At 36.2% G+C, this 21,031-nt stretch overlaps 1 protein-coding gene across 1 annotated transcript in view; it reads right to left on the reverse strand.

Annotated features, from left to right (window-relative positions):
• Positions 1-21,031, reverse strand: part of LOC150085636 (attractin-like protein 1) — a 585,126-nt gene that overhangs the window by 486,642 nt on the left and 77,453 nt on the right. Inside the window, exon 4 of the mRNA XM_090374629.1 lies at positions 13,163-13,341. Within this exon, the coding sequence (XP_090230755.1) occupies positions 13,163-13,341 (179 nt within the window). The remainder of the gene's footprint in view (positions 1-13,162; positions 13,342-21,031) is intronic.

The raw sequence follows: 21,031 nt of genomic DNA on the forward strand, positions 1-21,031 counted from the left end.
CTATTTACTGCTCAGTGATGTGAATATCCGGGGAATCGTTCCTGCCACTTGGTATGTAGTCTCAGTGATCATTTTTATTTTCATCATGAAAGTTGCTTCATTTGACCTACCTTCCCAAAGGCTGAAGTGATGGCCAATGCAGAGAATGGCACCATCTGGTGTCACTACCACAACTACCACCCACCACTGAATGCAAAAGCCAAAGCTAAAACAGGTCCACAACCTCCATAGCTGGTTGAAGTGAGAAGTAGAAATATTGAACATACTGCATCAAGTGTGGCACAGGATAAAGTCACTCACATTCAGGCCTTAGGCATAGGTTCAAAAATTCGGAGACAGTCTCCCACAGACTAAGGAGGAGTGAGTGCACTGTCTCTTGTATGGCTACCACAACTGAAGGGAAAGACAATGAAGCCCAACCATCTGGAAGTGCTTCCAGTGCAACTACACTGATGACCACTAAGGAAGGAAGTCAATGCATAAAGTGGAGCATCAAAATAAATACACTCATCATGTGAGCATACTATGAAGTAATGAAGCTAGAAGACATGACAATGTATGACTGAACAGCAAAAAGCAGATCAGAGATGGACCATCATCAAGAACCTGATAACTATTGCAATCTTTGAAAAATCAAGCAGGATGCGAGCGACCAACTACTAACAGCAATGAAACCAGAACTGGAGGAGGAACAGCAAGTAAAAGAACTACAATCCAGAGCAGCTGAAGTGGAAATAGACAAGATTGCGATACCCAGAATAAAAGAGTGGAAGGAAGTGCTAGCAGAATTCGAGGGAATGGATCGACAAAGACATACCATACCACAGCAGGAACCTGACAGAATCCTGTGGCAAGTCACAGACCACCTGAACAGGTGAATAATACCAGATTATCTCAACAACAACAAAGTAACACTAGACGCCACCTGCAGCTGTAGCAGCCACCGAGATGAATGAAAGGGAAACCAGAGCACAACATAACACAAAATGGAAAGACAAGGAACCACCAGGCTGGAAAAGGAGGCTACAACAGAAGATGAAAACTCCTGACACTCAGGAAGAGACAGTCATTACAAGGAGAGTGTCCAGCGGAAAACACACAACAGGATATTTGATGAAAACCAGAGAGCCTTCTAAAGGAGAATCCAACAAGAGGAGAAGAAAGGGAATGCAGCAGCAAATTTAGCCATAACAGCTATGCTCTGTGGGTAGACAAGAAGGAAAAAAACCAAGGTCATATACGAGATGACAGAATAGGAGATTTGGGAGGAAGAAGTACAACAGTTGATCAGGAAGTCCCACAACTGGCAAACCTTGGAATAGATAACATCCACAACTACTGATTCAAGAGTTCAGCTATAGAGACAAGCACATAACAGAGCAGTTTACCTAGATAATAAGGCACCCTGACACAATCCAAGAGTTTCTGACTCAAGGAATCACTTACCTGAAGGCTAAGGACAAAGACACCACAACCCCAGCAAAGTACAGACCAATCACCTGTCTCTCAACAATATACAAGATCCTGACCAGCTGCATAACTAAGATTTCAGACCACTTGGAGAGCCAGAACACCATAACCGAGTAGCAAAAGGGATGTAAGCAGAAGAGCAAAGGATGCAAGGCATAATTGACCATTAATGCTGCAATTATGGAGCAAGCCTACAAGAAGCACCACAATCTTTACAGGGTCTACTCTACCACAAGGCTTTATACACTCCATGCCCCATAACTTGCTGATAGAAACACTGAAGATTTACAAAGTCTACAGGACTACTTGTTGGAAGCAGCCATGGCAAAATGGAGGACCATCATCAAGGCTGAGAACATCATGACCAGGGCGATACCCATCAGAAGAGGAAACTTCAAGTAAGATGCCCAGAGCTCAATACTGTTCTGTCTAGCACTCAACCCACTGTACATCCTGCTCAATTACACAAGTACGGATATACCCTAAAGGAAGTGAGGAAGAGCCTGTATATGGAAGACATCAAACTCTATGCCACAACTGAGAATCAACTCCAACAGCTACTCTGGATCACCAAAGAATTCAGCAAATGATATCAGGATGCAATTTGGCTTAGACAAATGTTAGACCAATGGATTACATCAAGGACATTTAACTGGACAAAGCTACCAGCTGATGTTTAGGTGGTATCTCAGTGGATACCACCACCCAGACAGCACCGTTTCAAAGCTTGTTGGCTTCTCTTCGGTGTGTGGGCAGGTACCCTGGTGTTGCAATAGTGACAACCCAGTTAAGAAGTATAACTTCACAATATGAGAGATGCCTGATGGTGTGTAGTGATATAGACTTTGAGGTAGTACAATACCAAGGCAACTCGTGAAGAGATTTAAGCCATGACAGAGAGAGAGAGAGAGAGAGAGAGAGAGAGAGAGAGAGAGAGAGAGACATACAAATATCTAGAGATGATGCAAGCTCACCATTAGAACACAAGGGGATCAAGGCCAGCCTGACTGAGAAAATATCATCAGAGGCTGAGAAGCCTACTAAAACAAAGCTGAATGGTGAGAACATGGTCACAGCCATAAACACTTAGTCCCAGTACTAAAGTACTACTTTGGGATCGTAGACTAGACCAACACCAAGCTGGAAGAGATTATGAGATCAACCCTGATAATGACCAAGAGCCACCAACATCACCTGAAGTCGGCCACTGAGACACTGACCATAGCCTGTAAAGGACTGATTAACCTCACTGTACAAGAGAAGAAGAGATTTAAGAACCTGCAAGATTACTTCCAGGAAAACACAGCACCAATCTATCAAGCCATAAGACTTCAAATATGTGGGTCGCACAGCTTGGAAACTAAGCACCTTAGAGGAGACTTGATTGAGGTGTTTAAGGCTCTAAGAGGCATAAGCAAAAGGAAGAGGACAAAATTTTCACAGTTATAAAGGATTCTAGAACAAGGGTCCATAATTTCAAGTTACAGGGGGTGATGTTTAGACTGAATTGCAAGAAGTTTTATTTTAGCTAGCAAGTTATAAATTACTGGAATAAGTTACCTACATGGGTGGTAGAGGCTGACAATTTGGGGAAATTTAAAGGGAGGAGGGAAACACATAGGTAGCCAATTTCCTTTTCTATAATTAATTATTATTTTGTTTTTATTCTTATTTTATTTTATTTTTTTGTTATTTTATTTTTTATTTTCTTGGCTGGTTCCTTCCTTGCACCATGTGGCCATTGCTAATACTAATAAGAAAGACAGACAAACAGCTCACAAGGCTAAATCTCAACAAGGAGACCCCACACTCCCAGAGACAGAAGAAGCAAATACAGAAAGAGAGACAAAGACACTCCACCACAGACACAAGGACCTCCATCAAGACTACATAGATAAGATTGCTTCCAGCTCACAAAAGGAAATATCTTCCCCAAGAGTGAAGGATTCATGCTAGCCATGCAGGATCAGGTAATCAACACCAGGAACTACAGGAAATACATCAACAAGGGCCCTGGATAACAGACAAAACATGTCAGCAAAGTCACCTAGCCCTAGAAACAATCCAGCATACTGCCGTAACATGTAGGGTGATCACTTAGACAGAGTACACTAACAAACACGACCAGGTAGCCAGGATAATACAACAGAAGCTAGCACAAAAATACCAGCTGATCAAAGAAAGTTTACTGTACTATAAGTACAAGCCTCAGGCCATACTAGAGACCTCTACTCACCAAACATACTGGGATCATGCCATAATAACAGACAAGAGGATCCCACACAGCAGATCAGGCATAACCCTCATTGACAAAAGGGAAATGGCTACCTACCTGATCGAAATAGCAGCGTCCAATGGCAGCAACCTCCAGAAAACAAACAGAAAATATCAAGAAGTACTCAAACCTAAGACAGGAAACCAAAGAAATATGGCATACAGAACAAGTATGGACCAGCCCTAACACCGGCATCGTGCCAAAAAGCCTCTATAAGAACCTAGCAGCAATAGGCCTCCCAGAGAACACTCACATGGAACTCCAGAAAGCCGCAATCACAAACATCTGTAGGATAGTAGAATTCCTTGGCCAACAGTAACAATAGTAACTGGACACAACTAACCACTCCATGAACTTGATACCATTATCTGTTACAGGGCAGAAAAAAACCCCATAAAGGTGAAAAAAGTTGTTTTTATATATAATAATAATAAAACAAAAAAGGTTTGTTAAATGGTTCAATTTACATTTATTGACAAGAAAATTGTGGTTTTTGAATACCGTATTAAACATTAAGTATCATCAACACGATATAGACTATAAAGTATTTAAGGGCAAAGGCCTCATGCTACGAGGTAGAATGACTAACATGTAGGTTAGTTCAAATGCATCATTTTAACATAGCTATCTACCAAAGTAGTTAAATTAATTAATTAAATTGGCATCATTTTGGTTATATCACATATTGTGAATGCCTTCACAACGAGTTGTCATGATATTGTACTAACTCGAATAAATAACACTTCACCAGTGGAGAAGACTATTGGAGAAGGATATGCTGGAAGTTAATATTCCAACTAAGCATCAGTTCTTGCAATCTAATACCCACAGGGCAGTTTTCATTAGGTTTATTACAGTATAGCATTATATACTGAGGGTCAAACAGGTATTCCCTGCTAGGATGAGATGGAATACTTTTGATTTTTGCAGCATAGCTGCATAGTAAAGATTTTCGTCTGAGGTGCAATTGCAGTTCATTTGCCTCAATGCACAGGCTGTGGATTAGACGTTCTGAAGGCTCCCATGGTTATCCTTAGGGCACTATGTTGAATAGCATTCAGACATAACAAGGAACTGTTTCTTGCAGAGTCATAGATAGGTGATCCATAATCTAAGTGGGACTGGATTAAAGGTTTATAAAGATAGGGAGTATCTATCAGCACCCCAGGAGTTAGGGGAGACAGCTCTTAAGATGTTTATTTTCTTTAGACAGGCTGTTCTAAGGTGATTGGAAAAATTAAGTTTACTGTCTAGATATAAACCTAATAAACAAAAATTATTGGTAAAAGGAATCAGGTTGTATTTTAAATATATTTCAGGATCTGGATGTAATTTTTGTATTTTACAGAAATGAATTGCAGTTGATTTATTTTCTGCTAAGGAATAGCCATTCCACTGCACCCACGATTCTATTCTGGCTATAGACAGTTGAAGTTGCCTTTCAGTGGTATTCATAGTTTGTGACTGTTAAGAGATAATGAGGTCATCATGTATGATTCAACTGTTTTTGGCATGTCTCATGTCATATTTGTAATTCTTATTGTGAATAGTGTTGTACTCAGGATGGAACCCTGCGGTACACCCTCCTCTTGTTCAAATGATTTGGATACACTGTTCCTCTATCTGACCTGAAATGTTCTGTGGTATAAGAAGTTCTGTATAAATTGGGGTAACTGCCCCCTTAGACCAAAAGAACAAAGGTCCTGGAGGATACCATATCGCCAAGTGGTATCAAAGGCTTTCTCAATATCAAGATTGACCACAACCAGATGTCTCCTTATGAAAGCATTGCAGATGTTTGCTTCTGCTTTAATCATCACATCTAAGGTTGAGTGGTTTTTCCAAAATCCATACTGTTTTCGGTTTAACAGATTGTTTGTTTCCAGAAGCCACATTAGCCACCATTAGACCATTTTTTCTATGACTTTGCCTAAACAGCTAGTTAGTGATATCGGCCTGTAATTATGTGGTATGGTATGATCCTTACCTGGCTTCGGAAAAGCCAGTACAATTGAGTGATGCCATGAGCGCAGATAAGTATTTTCTAAAAACGGTTGTAGAATTTCAACAGGGAACTTATTGCTTTGTTATTTAACTTTTTTTAACATTATATAGCATACTCCATCCGGACTGACAGCAGTACTTAATGTTTTATTGAGAGACTCCAAAAGTTCCTTTAGAATGAATGGCTGATTGTACGGATGAGATACCTTAGCATAAAAGTTTATTTTATGTTGTTCTGCAGATGCCTTAATTTTTTGGAAGGTTTGGCCGTATGTGGCCACTGCTGATATACTGACGAATGACTCAGCTAATGCATTTGCTATTTCTGTTGGAGCGGACAATTCCTGCCTTTTCCAGTTTAGGACTGAGGCTGGAAACTGCACGAAGTTACCATTAAGTGCTTGGATTTTCTTCCAGATGAATATGTTGTCCATGTCCTTGTTTACAGTGGAACCAAAACTTATTCAGGCGTCTTTCTTTGCTTTTCTTATTTGGCCTTGAGTCTTTTAAAGTTAATGAGATTAGCAGTTGTAGGGAATTTGTGAAAAAAATTCCAAGCTGGATTTTTTGTCTATTTAGCATGTGTGCATTCCTGACTCCACCAGTAACTGCTGTGTTTGTGTTTCTCAGGCAAAGATTTAGGTATTGCAGAATTTGCAGCTTGTAATATCTGATTCATTATGATTGGTGACACTATCTATGGGCTGGGACTGGACTATCTCATCATCAAACTGGATTGAGATGCATATTCATGCCAGTTTGCCTTACAGAATTCCCAAGTGGATCGCTGCAATGGAGACAAGTTTACTTGTGTTTGAATATTGCAAAGAATCGGTAGATGTTCACTGTTTAATGGGTTATCAAGAACTGACCACTCTATATTGGCATATATGGAGGGAGAACGTATTGAAAGGTCTATTGCAGTCATGGATCCAGTATAAAAATGGACATAGGTGGGTTCACCAGTATTTAACAGAGTAAGGTTATGAGCATCAAGCAGCGATTCTATTATTTTACCCCTTTTGTCAATTTCTGGAGATCCCCATAGCGAATGATGAGCATTAAAGTCACCCAGTAAGCAAAACAAAGATGGCAGCTGATCTACTAGGTTTTCTAAGTCATCTGAAGATGAAAGCAAAATCAGGAGGGAGATATATAGAAGCTATGTGACAGTGCGCATTGTAATACCAATTACAATGCACACTGCCACTACTTCAAAAGGAGTCTGAAGAGAAACATATTTGGATGGAATGTTATTTCTGACAATAATGGTCTGACAACAACTGATGGAAGGACACACTTGTGAATTTAAGAGTTTCCTGTTAAGTCTATGCCAGCTGGTTCATACTGATCGATTAGATCCTACAAATCATCATTTGTGTTCCGACAAACTCTGCAATTCCACTGAAGGATTTTTTTCCATTATTTGGTTTTGTGTGTTGTTTTCAGTTCTGACAGTTTTTTAGTTGTAGCTTGCTTGTATTGATCTATTTTTGTTTTGTCCTTCTTAGGAAAGACAGAGCAGGTTACATCCATCTCATCGGCTGCATGTAATTCTAAAATGCCCTCTTCTGAATCATGATGTTCGTCGATGTCCATTCCGATGGTGGTGATGATTGCAGTTTCATGGTTTCTGTCACCTTTGGTTTTATTGTTGGGGAAACATCCGTTGGTATGGTAATTGGGATATTACTGGACTGTTCACTTGTTTTTTGTGTAGGACACTGTTTTTTGAAATAGAGAGCAATGAATGTGCCCACTTGTTTTTTGTGCAGGACACTGTTTTAAAATAGACAGCAATGAACATGCCCAATTCGCAATTGATATATTCGGAGGAACTGATACTTCAGTCTGGATCCCTACAGACTGTAAAGGTTGGGCTGCTGTAGCATACGCTCACTTTGTCTCTGTTTTGATTATCTGTAATCTCGCCTGAGTATGTCACTTTGTTCTCTACTTTATATTTCTAAATTTTTTTCCCTTGCTTCCATAATTCACATGTTTTTGAGAAGGCTGGGTGGTTACCCTTACAATTTGGGCAATGTGGAATGGTAGTGGCACAATCAGATTGGTTATGATCTTTTGACCTGCAGTTAGGACAGTCTGGGAGTGTCCATATTTTTGGCATTTGTAGCACCTGATGGGATTCGGAATGTATGGTCGGACACGGCAATGAAAGTAGCCTGCTATCACAAATATTGGTAAGTTAGGAATGCTAAAGTAAGAATTATGCTCCTTGTTGGAACCAGAGTACCATCTTTTCAGGTCATGATTCTCCTTGCTTGGATGACTTTTTGATTGTTTAATTCTTGAACCATTTCCTCCTCTGATACAAATAATAAGTCCCATTCTGTTATTACTCCCTTAGAGGAGTTTAAAGTGGCACGGGTAGTAACTTTTATTGGGTGTCCTCCAAAGGTTGTGAGCTTTAACAGCTTCTCAGAATGTTGAGGTTGAGTAGTCTCTATTAGAAGATCACTTGACTGAAGTCGCATTATTGATTTAGGTGAACCAGCAGTAGAATCGATGCATTTCTGCACCAGAAAGGGTGATAAATGGTGAAAATCTGATAGAGAGTGCAAGATAAGAAAGGCTGGTATCTCCTCTTTAGGTGATGTTTTCGACCTCTTGGGTTGAGAATAGTCATTTTCAGTGTCATTTTCTAGTCTTGAGCTCAATGGCTCTAAAGGTGGAAATGAACTGTTTTCCATCTTTGCTCCTTTCAGCCCTGGGAGAGTGGATTTCTCCCCGCCACGAGGAGGCAGAAGCAGTGCTGCTAGAATGACCAAACAGTATAAAAATTAGTATTAGTCTAAAGGAAAAAGAAAGAAAGGTTGTTTTCCTTTCTTAAACTTGCTTATAATTCGTAAGACTAAGTTTGTCGTTGATTAACGAGAACGTAAAAAAACTTTTCAAATTGAAAAAAGAATTGTGGCTTTGAGTAAACGCTCTATGAATCACTCGGAAATCGCTTAATCACTTTAATGCTAGGCACCGGGCTGCAGTCTTCGCTCAGTGCTATAAAGATTGAATTAAAACTTAAATCAAATTATTTGTCGCGATAACTGGCTAAATGGAGAAAATGAATAATATTCTTAATTATTTCAGGACTAAAGTTCCTAATAAACATTTCATTTCTAGTTTTATTTTACTATTTTATTTTAAATAAAGACTTTTATTTTGGTAATAATTCATACAGTATACTACTTTTTTGTTAGTAGTTTTAATGCTTAGTTTTTATTGTATATCAGGATTATCTGTGACTTGAAATTTAAAATTAAAAGATTAATTCAAGATTAATTTTTTTTTAATCAAGTTTCATACAGATTAAAATTTTTAATCATTCAACAGCCCTAGTATAAATAAAGTCAAACATGCAAAGCAAAAAAAAAGAGTAGAATAAAAATATCGTTAAATCTGGTTGGTTGGTTGGTTATTTGGTTTTTAGGAGCATTAGCAACTAAGGCTATATTGCTCCGGGAATATGCGGTGGTCATTCCCTGACCTTTCTGCACCCTCCGTATTTGGTGGTGATGGACTCGAACCCCGGTCTAATCAAGAAGCGTGTGCTACGCACTGTTGCTCCTTCCCACCTGGCTACGGAGGCGCCTCGTTAAATCTGGCAATAATGAAACTCTGCACATGCAATGTTTTTGAAACCTAATACTTTCCTGCTTCACTTTATTGAGCTACCAAATTGCACAGATCATGTACTATAGAGAAAGATGCTCTGAGGTAGCAAAGCAGCATTGCCACTATGATTGATATCAAGCATATCACTCACTATGGGAAAGTTTCAAGGTATCAGATTTTGAGCCTTAATTTAAAAAACAATATACCAGTGGAAATTGTAATTTATACAGTCGGTCCTCGTATAACACGTGTTTACATTACATGAATTCGATCATACGCGATTTATAAATAGGGGAACAGTATCTTATATAACATGAACCGAATTCGCTTATGCACGATTCGCCTTTGTGTTTACAAGAAATGGCAGTCAAACGCAGAATCACCCAACAGAACGCAACACGATAGGAATGAAGAAGATTCTGAAAATGTATTTATGTGTTTTATATCAGTGAAACACATTTCACCATAATAACGTAAAAACCAACACAATTCCAGCTATCGGTATAATCGCAAATGCAATTAGATCGAGTTTACTACCAGTTTATAACAGATTCCACTAGCAGAAACAAAACTGGAAATTGTTTTTATTGTTTTATGGTAGTAACCCCCAGAAATGTGCTTTAGTAAAATGTGGGGTGTTAATAGTGTATCTCGGCCTTTACGGTGTTGTTTATTCAGTTGCTACCCGCGCGCAGCCTTGTTTATGTGTATCAAGCGTGCCTCCTCATTTTGTAATTGTGCTTTATTCCCTAAAAATTAGTAAAATACTTAAAAGGTGTGAAAAGGAAGCGTCCTGGTGAAGACACTGCAGATTCAGAGAAAAAAAAAAAAAAGCAATATCGATAAACAAAGGCGGACTGGTTCAAAAATTCTTACCCGGGAAAATTTATAGTGGCCTCATACTACGGTTTATGGCCAAAATCACACCGGCCTCCGGCCCACCGGGATTTTCCGTGTAATGCTTATGGTCAGTCCGCCTCTGTCGATAGAGAAAATAATATGAAATTGTGAAACGCTTTGAGCGAAATAAAAGACCGTGTGATATTGCACGTGCTACAGACCTAAATGAGGCAACGCCGAGAATTACAAAGAATGCGGAGAAAATAAAAACAACTTTCATAGCGGGAACAACTCAAGTGTAATTAAAATCCATTAGATTAAGACACAAGAATTGGAAGGGATGAAACAGCTGTCATTTGTTTGGATAGAAAATCAAACAAAAAACAAGTTTGCTTACGATAGAAGCAAAAGCATTAGCAATATTTTATTACGTAATAGTCGTAATAAAATACGTAAGCATTTTATTATGACTTACGTATTATTATTTATACTTACTATTTTATTTAAAATAATAATTTTTTTACGAATAAAATACGTATTTTATTCGTAAAAAATACTTTTTTAGTATTAAAAAATACTAAAAATACTTTGTTATAATATAATAAAAAATATTTATTTTTTATTATTTATTATATTATAATAAAAAATATATTGTATTTTTTATTACGTATTTTAATCGTTATAAAATACGTAAGTATTTTATAACGATTAAAATTACCCGATTATTTATTGTGTTTGGTAATGTTTTGGTTCCAAATGTGTGTTCAATCTTGGGTGGTCGGCACCTAACCCCACTTTTCCCATAGGGCCTGTTGTTTATATTGCACGATTCTGCATTGCACGTGAGTTTCTAGGAACACAACTATCGTGCTATACGAGGACAAACTGTATATACTACCATGAAACTCCCAAAGCAAGATCATTCTTCACTGTCATTCAAATTTGTGTTACATGACACTGGTAGAAATGAAATAAACCACTCTTATATCACATGGATAATGCAAAATTAGCTTCTTAATTAAGTGCTTTGACCTAATTTCTGAACATTACAAAGAAAAAGCTGAAGGATCCTATCATCAGACTATACAAGACTAAAATAAGAGAAACACAAGCAACTTTAAGTTTACATTCTAAACAATTCCAAATCAAATTTGTATCCCTAACAAATTTTAAATTAGATTTAGATTTACAAATTAAATTTACCTTTTTAACATTTTTATGTTGCAATTTTAGTTCAGAAAATGAATGAACTTTTCAAAATTAATTATACATAAAATTAATAAATTACGATATACAATTACCATTACAATTTTAAAAATAAATATACAAAAACAACATACCTGTTAACAGCCCTGCACTCTGATTTGTCTGAATAGGTGCCATTCAGGTTCTATACCTATGAACCTGAACGGCACTTCAAATAGAATGGCCTTCAAAGCCACATACTTGTTAACAAGTATGCTGCTTTTGTATATTTATTTATAAAACTGCAATAGTAATAAATAAAATTGTAATTTATTAAATTTACATATAATTTATTTGAACTTTGTCATTCATTTCCTGAAATAAAATTTTAATATTGTAAAAATGCTAAAAAGATAATTTGAAAATTTGCAAATGTAATTTTAAAAATGGTTTTAGGAATGTAAAATTAATTTGCAAATCTAAATCTAACTTGAAAAATTTTTAAGGATGAAAATTTGATTTCAAATAGTTTAGAATGTAAACTTAAAAGTTTCCTATGTTCTCTTTATTTTAGTTCTGTATGGTGTGATGATAGGATCCAGCATGGATCCTGAAATCTCCCTTGAAATAAGTTTAGAAATTAGGTCAAAGAAGTTAATTAATAAGCTAATTTTGCATTATTCATGTAGTATAAGAGTGGTTCATTTCAAAAATTAATCCACAGATAATCACCACATAGAGCAATTTCCAAATTATATTATGTTTTATAAATATTTTGCTATGGAAGACGGTATATGTTTCTGTAAAGATGTTATTGTACTCGATACTACTCACTTCTAAACAAAGTGGGCTTTGGTCACAATCCTAACGAATGTTGTATATTTACTGATACCTTGAAATTAAGTTTAAAAGTAGTTTTGCTGCACAGTAGAAATGTATTCCCATCAGTTTCTCTATTTCATGCTGTTGGCTTGAAAGAAACATATTAAAGTATGTCAAAGCTTCTGAATGCAGTAAAGTACCATGGCTTGCATGAATGACTGCAGTCATCTTAAGATAATTGGATTGCTCAAATAAAATGCTCTAGAAACTTTCTTCTGCTGCCAAAACAGCAAATGTGAGCTTTGCAATTATAATGTGTTGCTCCTAAGGCAACCAATATGCTATAATGTTCATGTGTACAAATCAGATAAACAAACAATGAAGCTGCTGAAGTGATTTCTAGAATTATATTCTTAAGCCATAAGTAAAAAAAAAATTGCTAACTATATGTATACAGTATGAATGAAGAGTAGTTGTAGCCTATTTATAAGCAATCAACAAGGTGTTTGTGTGTGTGTGCACATGTTACTTATAAATAGGCGCACGTGCGCACACACAGCATGCATGATGAGAGTTTAGTAGCACATATGCTGCATTGCTATAATGTGCCTGCCTTGCAGTTTGTTTATTCTAAATAATGCAATCAAATTACAGCATAAATTATATTTCTATCAGGAAATACACCTGATGAAAACCATAATAAATTTTCCCATGGTCATATATAATTTACAATTGCCAAAACGACAGCACTCAATGAAGTAGCAGATTTTCTGAGTAATTTCTTGATTACTAGGTTTCTTTAATGTAAAATTTTCAGAGTGAGAATATTTTTGAGAATTAGATTTTTTTAATGCCATATTTATGAAATTTTATTGCAATTAAATGAACAAGAAATATTTTAACACATTTCGCCCATTTTTATTCTACCAGTACCTGTGTATCCAGGATTGCATAAACATGTGTGATGTTCCTCATCACACTGGCCATTTTCACTACATTTCAACGGACAAATAGGAGTATCACAGGCTTCTCCAGTCCAACGAGCCCAACAAGTACAAATACCATCAACACAGGGTCCTCTTCCTGAACAGTTCCGGGGACAGCTGTTGAAACTATAAAATACAAACATAGTGGAGTCCATTTCTTCACAAAAAATAGTAATGATCATTATAAGATAAATTACAATAATTTAAAAAACAGTAAATAGATTTATTACTTTGAGTAAATCTTATTCTAAAACATCAGCTTAGAATATAAGCAAAATTTTGTCAATATAATTCTCCAATGTACAGTCCAAGTGCTATATGTGCTCACTAGCTATTCTGAATGACTTGTGTCACCTCTAGGATTTCCTGAAAATGTTTAGGATCTTCCTACAGGCATAAACTTTCTTCTAAGTGAGAAAAGGAAAAAAATCTTAAGTTCTGCTTATATTGGCATAACCATATAGATTAGAGAAATTAACAGGTAATCACACGGGCTCCAACCATAGTCAATTCAAGCCTGTTTCTCCTCCAACCCTCTCTCCTGCATTGATGCTCAGCTGCATCAAGTAGCAATTTTATGTGTGCGTGCGTGCGTGCATGCACGCACATTGTGCTAATTAAATTGGTGTTTCTTATGGAACATGTCAATCAATTTTAACAAAAGGAGGAATACAACACATTTCAGCAAATTCTGTGCCTTGCATCCTCACTGATGATCACAGAAAAGTTCTTACATGTCTGGATCTTCTTCAATGCATGGCTGGCTGACCCACACCTTGTTTCTTCCATCATTACTGGTGAAGAATCAGAGGTGTATGGCTACAACCTCGGGGAAAAAAAGGTCCAGTCCCCTTAACGGAAGATTCCATTTTCTCCGAGGCCCAGAAAAATCAAGACAATCTTGATCAAATGTGAAGTTCATGCTCATTTTTTTTTTTTAACCTCATGGGACATTGTTAATTATGAATTTGTCCTGCATGGTTGTCCTACATGATCTAACAGTGAACTGGAAATATTGCAAAACAGTTCTACAGTGATTATGCTGCTGTTCAGAAAAAAACAGCCAGAAATACGGGATTTGGGGAATTTGCATTATAACAGCATCTCTACTCACTTGCCATTTCCCATTTACAAATTTCTTGCAAAGCATGACATCACTATAATCTCCCATCCACCATTACTCACCAGACCTAGCTCATGTGATTTCCCTCCCACAAAGCTAAAGCCATCAAAAGGTCACAGATTTGACCAAGGAAATAATTCGGAATACAACACAGAAACTATCAGCAATTCAAGAAGTACATCAAGAATGAATCTAGAAGTTTCAGAAGCACCAGAATTGGTGTCACAAGGAGACTACCTCAAAGGAGATCTATTCAAATAGCTGGTAAGCTTATTTATTTTCCCAAGTATCAGTTTAGTCTTTGAACTTCTTGATCAAACCTCATAAATAATAAAAATCAATTAATATAAATAAACAAGCAACTTTAAAGTAACACAATTTTTTTTTCTAATTTTAGTGTTTTAAATAAATTAAACTGCAAAATGTCATGCACAACAATTAATTATTTTATTTATTATTTTTTAAAACCTGAAGGGCCTATAGTTCAACTATTGTTACTTATGATCTTAAAGTGTACCTCTAAGTGATCACTAAAACCAAGTGACTGAATGAAAAGTTTCAATCAGATAATTCCTACAGTACTTAACTTCTTAGCAATAATATCCTTCTCTCTCTCTACCTTCATCTCCAAGATACCATATTCTATAACACCAGAATTTCCACACATTTCTCAAATTGAATTTATACACCCTTGTGTGTAGTCTAAGAAAGAGGAAGAATTCCATAAGCACTGAGTTTACTCAATCCATTCAAAGCCTTAAACACCTCAATCAGATCAAGAAGGCGAAGAGTCCAAAGATGCAGCAATTTGCAGAACTGAAGCCCTTCCTGACAGAGCACTATTTTTTTTCCCTCACTAAATCTGGATGAAGCTTCCATATCAATATATAAAATGTAGCCTAACAATTGCCTTATACAAAGAGTATAATTAAAAACAGCAAGAGCTTAAAATGTCGAAAGTTAAGATGAAAAAATATGCACTTTAGTCAAAGCTTAAATAAAACCGGCACTAACCCCATGATCCATTATATAAAACCCCATTATATAAAAAAAGGGTATGAGAAGGTCTCAGATTAAAAATTAAAATCATAAGTTGAAAATTTTGGGTTAAAAATTAATATTAAGCTCAGAGGAGAAAGCGGTGCACCACGTCATCCTCTAGTTCAGGGGTGGGCAATAGCCGGCCCACGACGATGTTGAATCCAGCCCCCTCGGTAAATGCATAAATATAGAAAATCCATACCTGACTACACTCGCCATAAACGTTCGGCTTAATTCGGTTCAATCGGGAATCGCGGCCAGTACAACAGTAACCAAGTGATTCTACGCAGCGTCAAAGAGTTATTTCCTAATTATTATTGTAGCATCGATCGAACGAAGTTCTTTTGGGTTTGACTTATTATTGAAAAAAATAATATTGGTGCGAGATATTTTATGTTTTATGCCTTTTCTAATTATTACAATTTTTAATTTAATATAATTTATAGCCCATAAAATGAGCCAATTAAAAAAAAAAGAAAAATTGATGCCGAATCCCGCATTTTCAATGATAATTGGACATTCAGATATTTTTTTTAAAAATACATTAATAATTTGGTAATTCAAGTAATATATAACATTTTTTAGGTTCTGGTTTTTTTTATTAAATCGTTCAATCTATTCCGGCCCGCATCATGATGCAAAAATTTCATTCGGCCCACTGACGAAAAAAGTTGCCCACCCCTGCTCTAGTTGTCAGTTTTAAAAGATAAAACTGTAAAGTTATGTTTAAATGAGAATATTCTCACCTCTTTCTCCTCTGAGCTTAATTTTTAATTTTTAACCCAAGAGTTTTAACTTATGATTTTAGTTTTAAATCTGAGACCTTCTCATATCCCTTTTTTTATATAATTCATGCAATTAAACGGATCATGAGATGAGTGCCAGTTTTATTTAAACTTTGACTGAAGTGCATATTTTTCCATCTTATACAAAGAGATAATCACCTCCTTATCTCTGCTGGAAACATTCCTGTATATCATTGACAAAATCCCCATGACCTTTCCTGGTAGCCTGATTGCACCCTCACAGAACATTAGACCTCTCTGCAGAATTACCCCCGGTTTTTTTTTTCATTCCCCACTACCCTAAGTATGCATTAACACTATTCTGTGTTAATCCACAGTTAGTATATGTTAAACTGGGATTACTGCTATCCACATGCAGTAACTCGCATGCAGTAACTCGCATCAGTAAACATCATTTGCCACTTTTCAGACCATTTACCTAATTTTTCTAGATCTTTTTCCAGAAGCATATTCTGATTACTGTCATTAACCACCCTGCAAACCCCTGTATCATTTGAAAACTTAGACATTAAGTCACCCAATAAAGGTAAAGTGCAGCCATTATCAACCCACTGCAGGATGGAAGCCTCCTCAACATGCTGAGGGAAATGGACCATAATCTGCCACGCTGGTCCAGTGCGGGTTGGCAGATCAACTGTATTCAGCAGTCAGGGGCTTGAACCCCGGTTTACTCAAAGAGCGTGTGCTACTGCACTCCCACTCATGACCACTCTGCTACGGAGGCCGTCTGCCTTCATTAATGGGAGAAAAGTCGCCCAATATGCCTTCATTAATGGGAGAAATAGCATAAAGGCTTAATTCTCATACAATACTTTAAGAGATTCAATCAATTACCTGAAAAAGGCCTTCATTAATATCAATAATAAATATATAAAACAATGAGCCCAGCAATAAACTGAGAAACTCCACTAATAACCTTAGTCCAAGAAGAGCAGAGCCCACTGATAACCACTTCTCCCACTCAAATGATCCCCTTATCCATAGTAGTAACTTGCCCTTAAAGCAACTCTATTCCAATTTGTACAGCAGTCTTATGTGCAGTAGTATCAAAAGAGTTTTTAAAATCTAAGTACAGTCAATCCTCGTATAACACTTGTTTACACTACACGAATTCGAGCATACACGATTTATAAATAGGGGAACAATATCTTATATAACACGAACCAAATTCGCTTATGCACGATTCGCCTTTGTGTTTACAAGAAATGGCAGTCGAACGCAGAATCACCCCAACCGAACGCAACACGATAGGAATGAAGAGAAGATTCTGAAAATGTATTTATATTTTTTATATCAGTGAAGGGGAAACACATTTCACCATAATAACGTAAAAACCAACACAATTCCAGCTATCGGTATAATCGCAAATGCAATTAGATCGAGTTTACTACCAGTTTATAACAGATTCCACTAGCAGAAATGCAACTGGAAATTGTTTTAGGGTAGTAACCCCTAGAAATGTGCTTTAGTAAAATGTGAGGTGTTAATAGTGTATCTCTGCCTTTACGGTGTTGTTTATTCACTTGCTACATGCGCGCAGCTTTGTTTATGTGTCAAGTGTGCCTCCTTGTTTTGTAATTGTGCTTTAATCCCTAAAGATGAGTAACACACTTAAAAGGTGTGAAAAGGAAGTGTCCTGGTGAAGACACTACAGATTCAGAGAGAAAAAGAAAAGCAATATCGATAAACAGAGGCGGACTGGGTCAAAAATTCTTACCCGGGAAAATTTATAGTGGCCTCATACTATGGTTTATGGCCAAAATCACACCGGCCTCCGGCCCACCGGAGTTTCCCCGGTAAGGCTTATGGCCAGTCCGCCTCTGTCGATAGAGAAAAAAATATGAAATTGTGAAACGCTTTGAGCGAAATGAAAGACCCTGTGATATTGCAAGTGCTACAGACCTAAATGAGGCGACGCTGAGAATTATAAAGAATGCAGAGAAAATAAAAACAACTTTCATAGCAGGAACAACTCAAAGTGTACTTAAAATCCATTAGATTAAGACACAAAGAATTGGAAGAGATGGAACAGCTGTCATCTGTTTGGATAGAAAATCAAACAAAAAACAAATTTTCTTATGATAGAAGCAAAAGCATTAGCAATATTTTATTACGTAATAGTCGTAATAAAATACGTAAGTATTTTATTCGTAAAAAATACTTACGTATTTTTATTATTTATTATATTATAATAAAATATAATATAATAATAATAAAAAATGTTATAAAAACTTATTATTTTTATTACGTATTTTAATCGTTATAAAATACGTAAATATTTTATTACGATTATTTATTGTGTTTGGTAATGTTTTGGTTACCAATGTGTGTTCAATTTTGGGTGGTCGGCACTAACCCTATTTTTCCCATAGGGCCTGTTGTTTATATTGCACGATTTTGCATTGCACGAGGATTTCTAGGAACACAACTATCGTGCTATATGAGGACTGACTGTATATGATACCAAAATTATATTTTTGCATCCACTTCCTTTGTTACTATACCATAGCATCAAATCAGATAGGTCAGAACAGATATTACCTAACAAATCAATGCTATGACAGCAGTTAACTGCAGTAAATGATCCTGAATTACTTCTTAAACCAGTGAAGTGAATCCATTAATTTCCCGGAAACAGAAGTCAAGCTAACAGTTCTATAATTACTCTTATCATCATGTGATCCACTTTGCGAACTGGGGACACATTAACACATTTCCAATCCCCAATTATGAGAATATCTTTCCCTGAATCCAAGGATGTTCTCATAATTATAGCTAAAGCTTTGTTACCTCCTTAGCCAACTCCCTTAATATAATCAGATAGATCCCATCCACCCCAGGCACATTTATGTTTATCTTCAATTACTCTTACAATTTACTCTCAGTTATCACAAAATCATTCAGCACCCTGTCCCTGACATCCCCATCCCTTTTTAAAAATTTATAGCAGACTTCAATCAGCATAGACACTATGCAATCATATTCCCTGTGCTTATTTCTGCAACATATATTCCGTGAATAGTTAAGCAAGATGCATATTTGCATCACTGATGTACCACTGAAGACTGATGCTCTCCTAATGCCTAGCTAGAAAACTGATAATTAGGAAGCATCACCCTTATTTTTAGGTGATTAGACAACTGGTTAACACTGACTTTGAAATTTATTTTCATAACTTTTAGTCCCAGAAGTTAGCAACAACTGAGTTTTGGAGGGGGGGGGGGATAAAGAGAATGTAATTGAGTTTGGTTCTTTTTAAGTGGTTGTGCTAGTTATTAAAATACCAATGGCATCTCACATGGAACGATTTCAATTACACTGTTTTATCAAAGGACTGTCACTAAAGACAATCTGCTACATGATGCAAGTGTTGAAATAGGATGTCACTGTATCTTATCTGTTAAATAAATGGCAGCTTATCATTTCAGGAATATCATTTACTTAAAAGTATTGCTATTGAATTTTGATGAATCACTTGTCAAAATTATCATAGTTCTTTGAGACACATTAATTAGTTATAATTAAAATTGATTGTATGTAAGTTTCATGTTAACACTACTGCAACAAAAAGTATGCTGTAATGACTGTCAATTCATCATAATTGTAATAATTAATATAAAAGTATGTTTGGACTGTAATCACTAAATAATCTGAATAGTTTTAAAAATGTAGCTATCTCATGTTTAGAGAATAATCCTTACAAACCTATCAACTGTGATGAATATTTCAACATTTCTATAGTGCTGGTTTAAATCATGTCTCTTGTCACTGCACTGATAAAAGCAAAACAGTAACATAAGAAATGCATGCAAGTGCCTATGTAATTTGTTAAATCACATAAGAACTTGCATGCCTGAATCGGATTACCTTGCAGGTAATCTGATTCAGGATGCTGCAATTTGCAGAACTAAAGCCTCTCTTGGTAAGAGTACCGCTTTGTTCCCTTCACCAATATCGTTTCTGACAAGGAGGCAACTATTACTTACAAACTCCGAAATGCCTTTGTATATGCACAGTGTTGACATACCTTGCAAGATTATAATCTTAATCTACATTTCTTACTCATATTACAGCCTTCATTATTCATTATAATTGCTTTCTGTAAAAATGCAAGAACTGTGTTAGCAGTAGTAGTGTCAAATGATGCAAGAAAGCAAACTCATATAGCATCAGCCAAAAAAAAAAAAGGGAAAAACACTGTACACATTTCTACCATCCATTCGCTCCAAAAATTTGTATAGTTCTTCCTTGAATTTATTCAGACCATCCACTTTCACAGTAGATGGAAGCCTGTTCCAACAATCACCCACCCACTGACTAAAGGTAAACTTCTACACATCTATCCTGCAACCACCCTTCAATGTAAATTTAGGCTTTTGATTTTGAGTTTATTGGCGCAAAAACAACTAAGGTTATACTGCGCCAGGAAACAATTAAAATAACAATAAAGATAAATTCTGGTAACCTTTAAAAAGGTTACCTCGTCAAATTGTTATTTTTATATATATATATATAAATATATATAAGGCAGTATAAGTTTAAAAATAAATGATCCAATTTATATATGTGTATTAATTTATTTATATATATATTAATTAAATTAATTTAATTAATTTATATATATATATATATTAATAGCTTGTAAAAACTTAAAAACTGCTGACACATGGTCGTTGTCTGATAAAATCTGACTGAGTGTATAAGGCTCAGTCGGATGAGTAAAAGCGGTAAAATATATATTGCGAACATGGGTAAAATTAACACAATCTATTAAAATATGCTTTAAAGTTAAAACGGTGTCGCAAGACTCGCATATAGGAGGGTCATCCGCCCTCAGCAGAAAAGA

This window comes from Mastigoproctus giganteus, chromosome 5, assembly GCF_048544385.1.
Source record: "Mastigoproctus giganteus isolate SK-2022 chromosome 5, ASM4854438v1, whole genome shotgun sequence".
NCBI lineage: Eukaryota > Metazoa > Arthropoda > Arachnida > Uropygi > Thelyphonidae > Mastigoproctus > Mastigoproctus giganteus.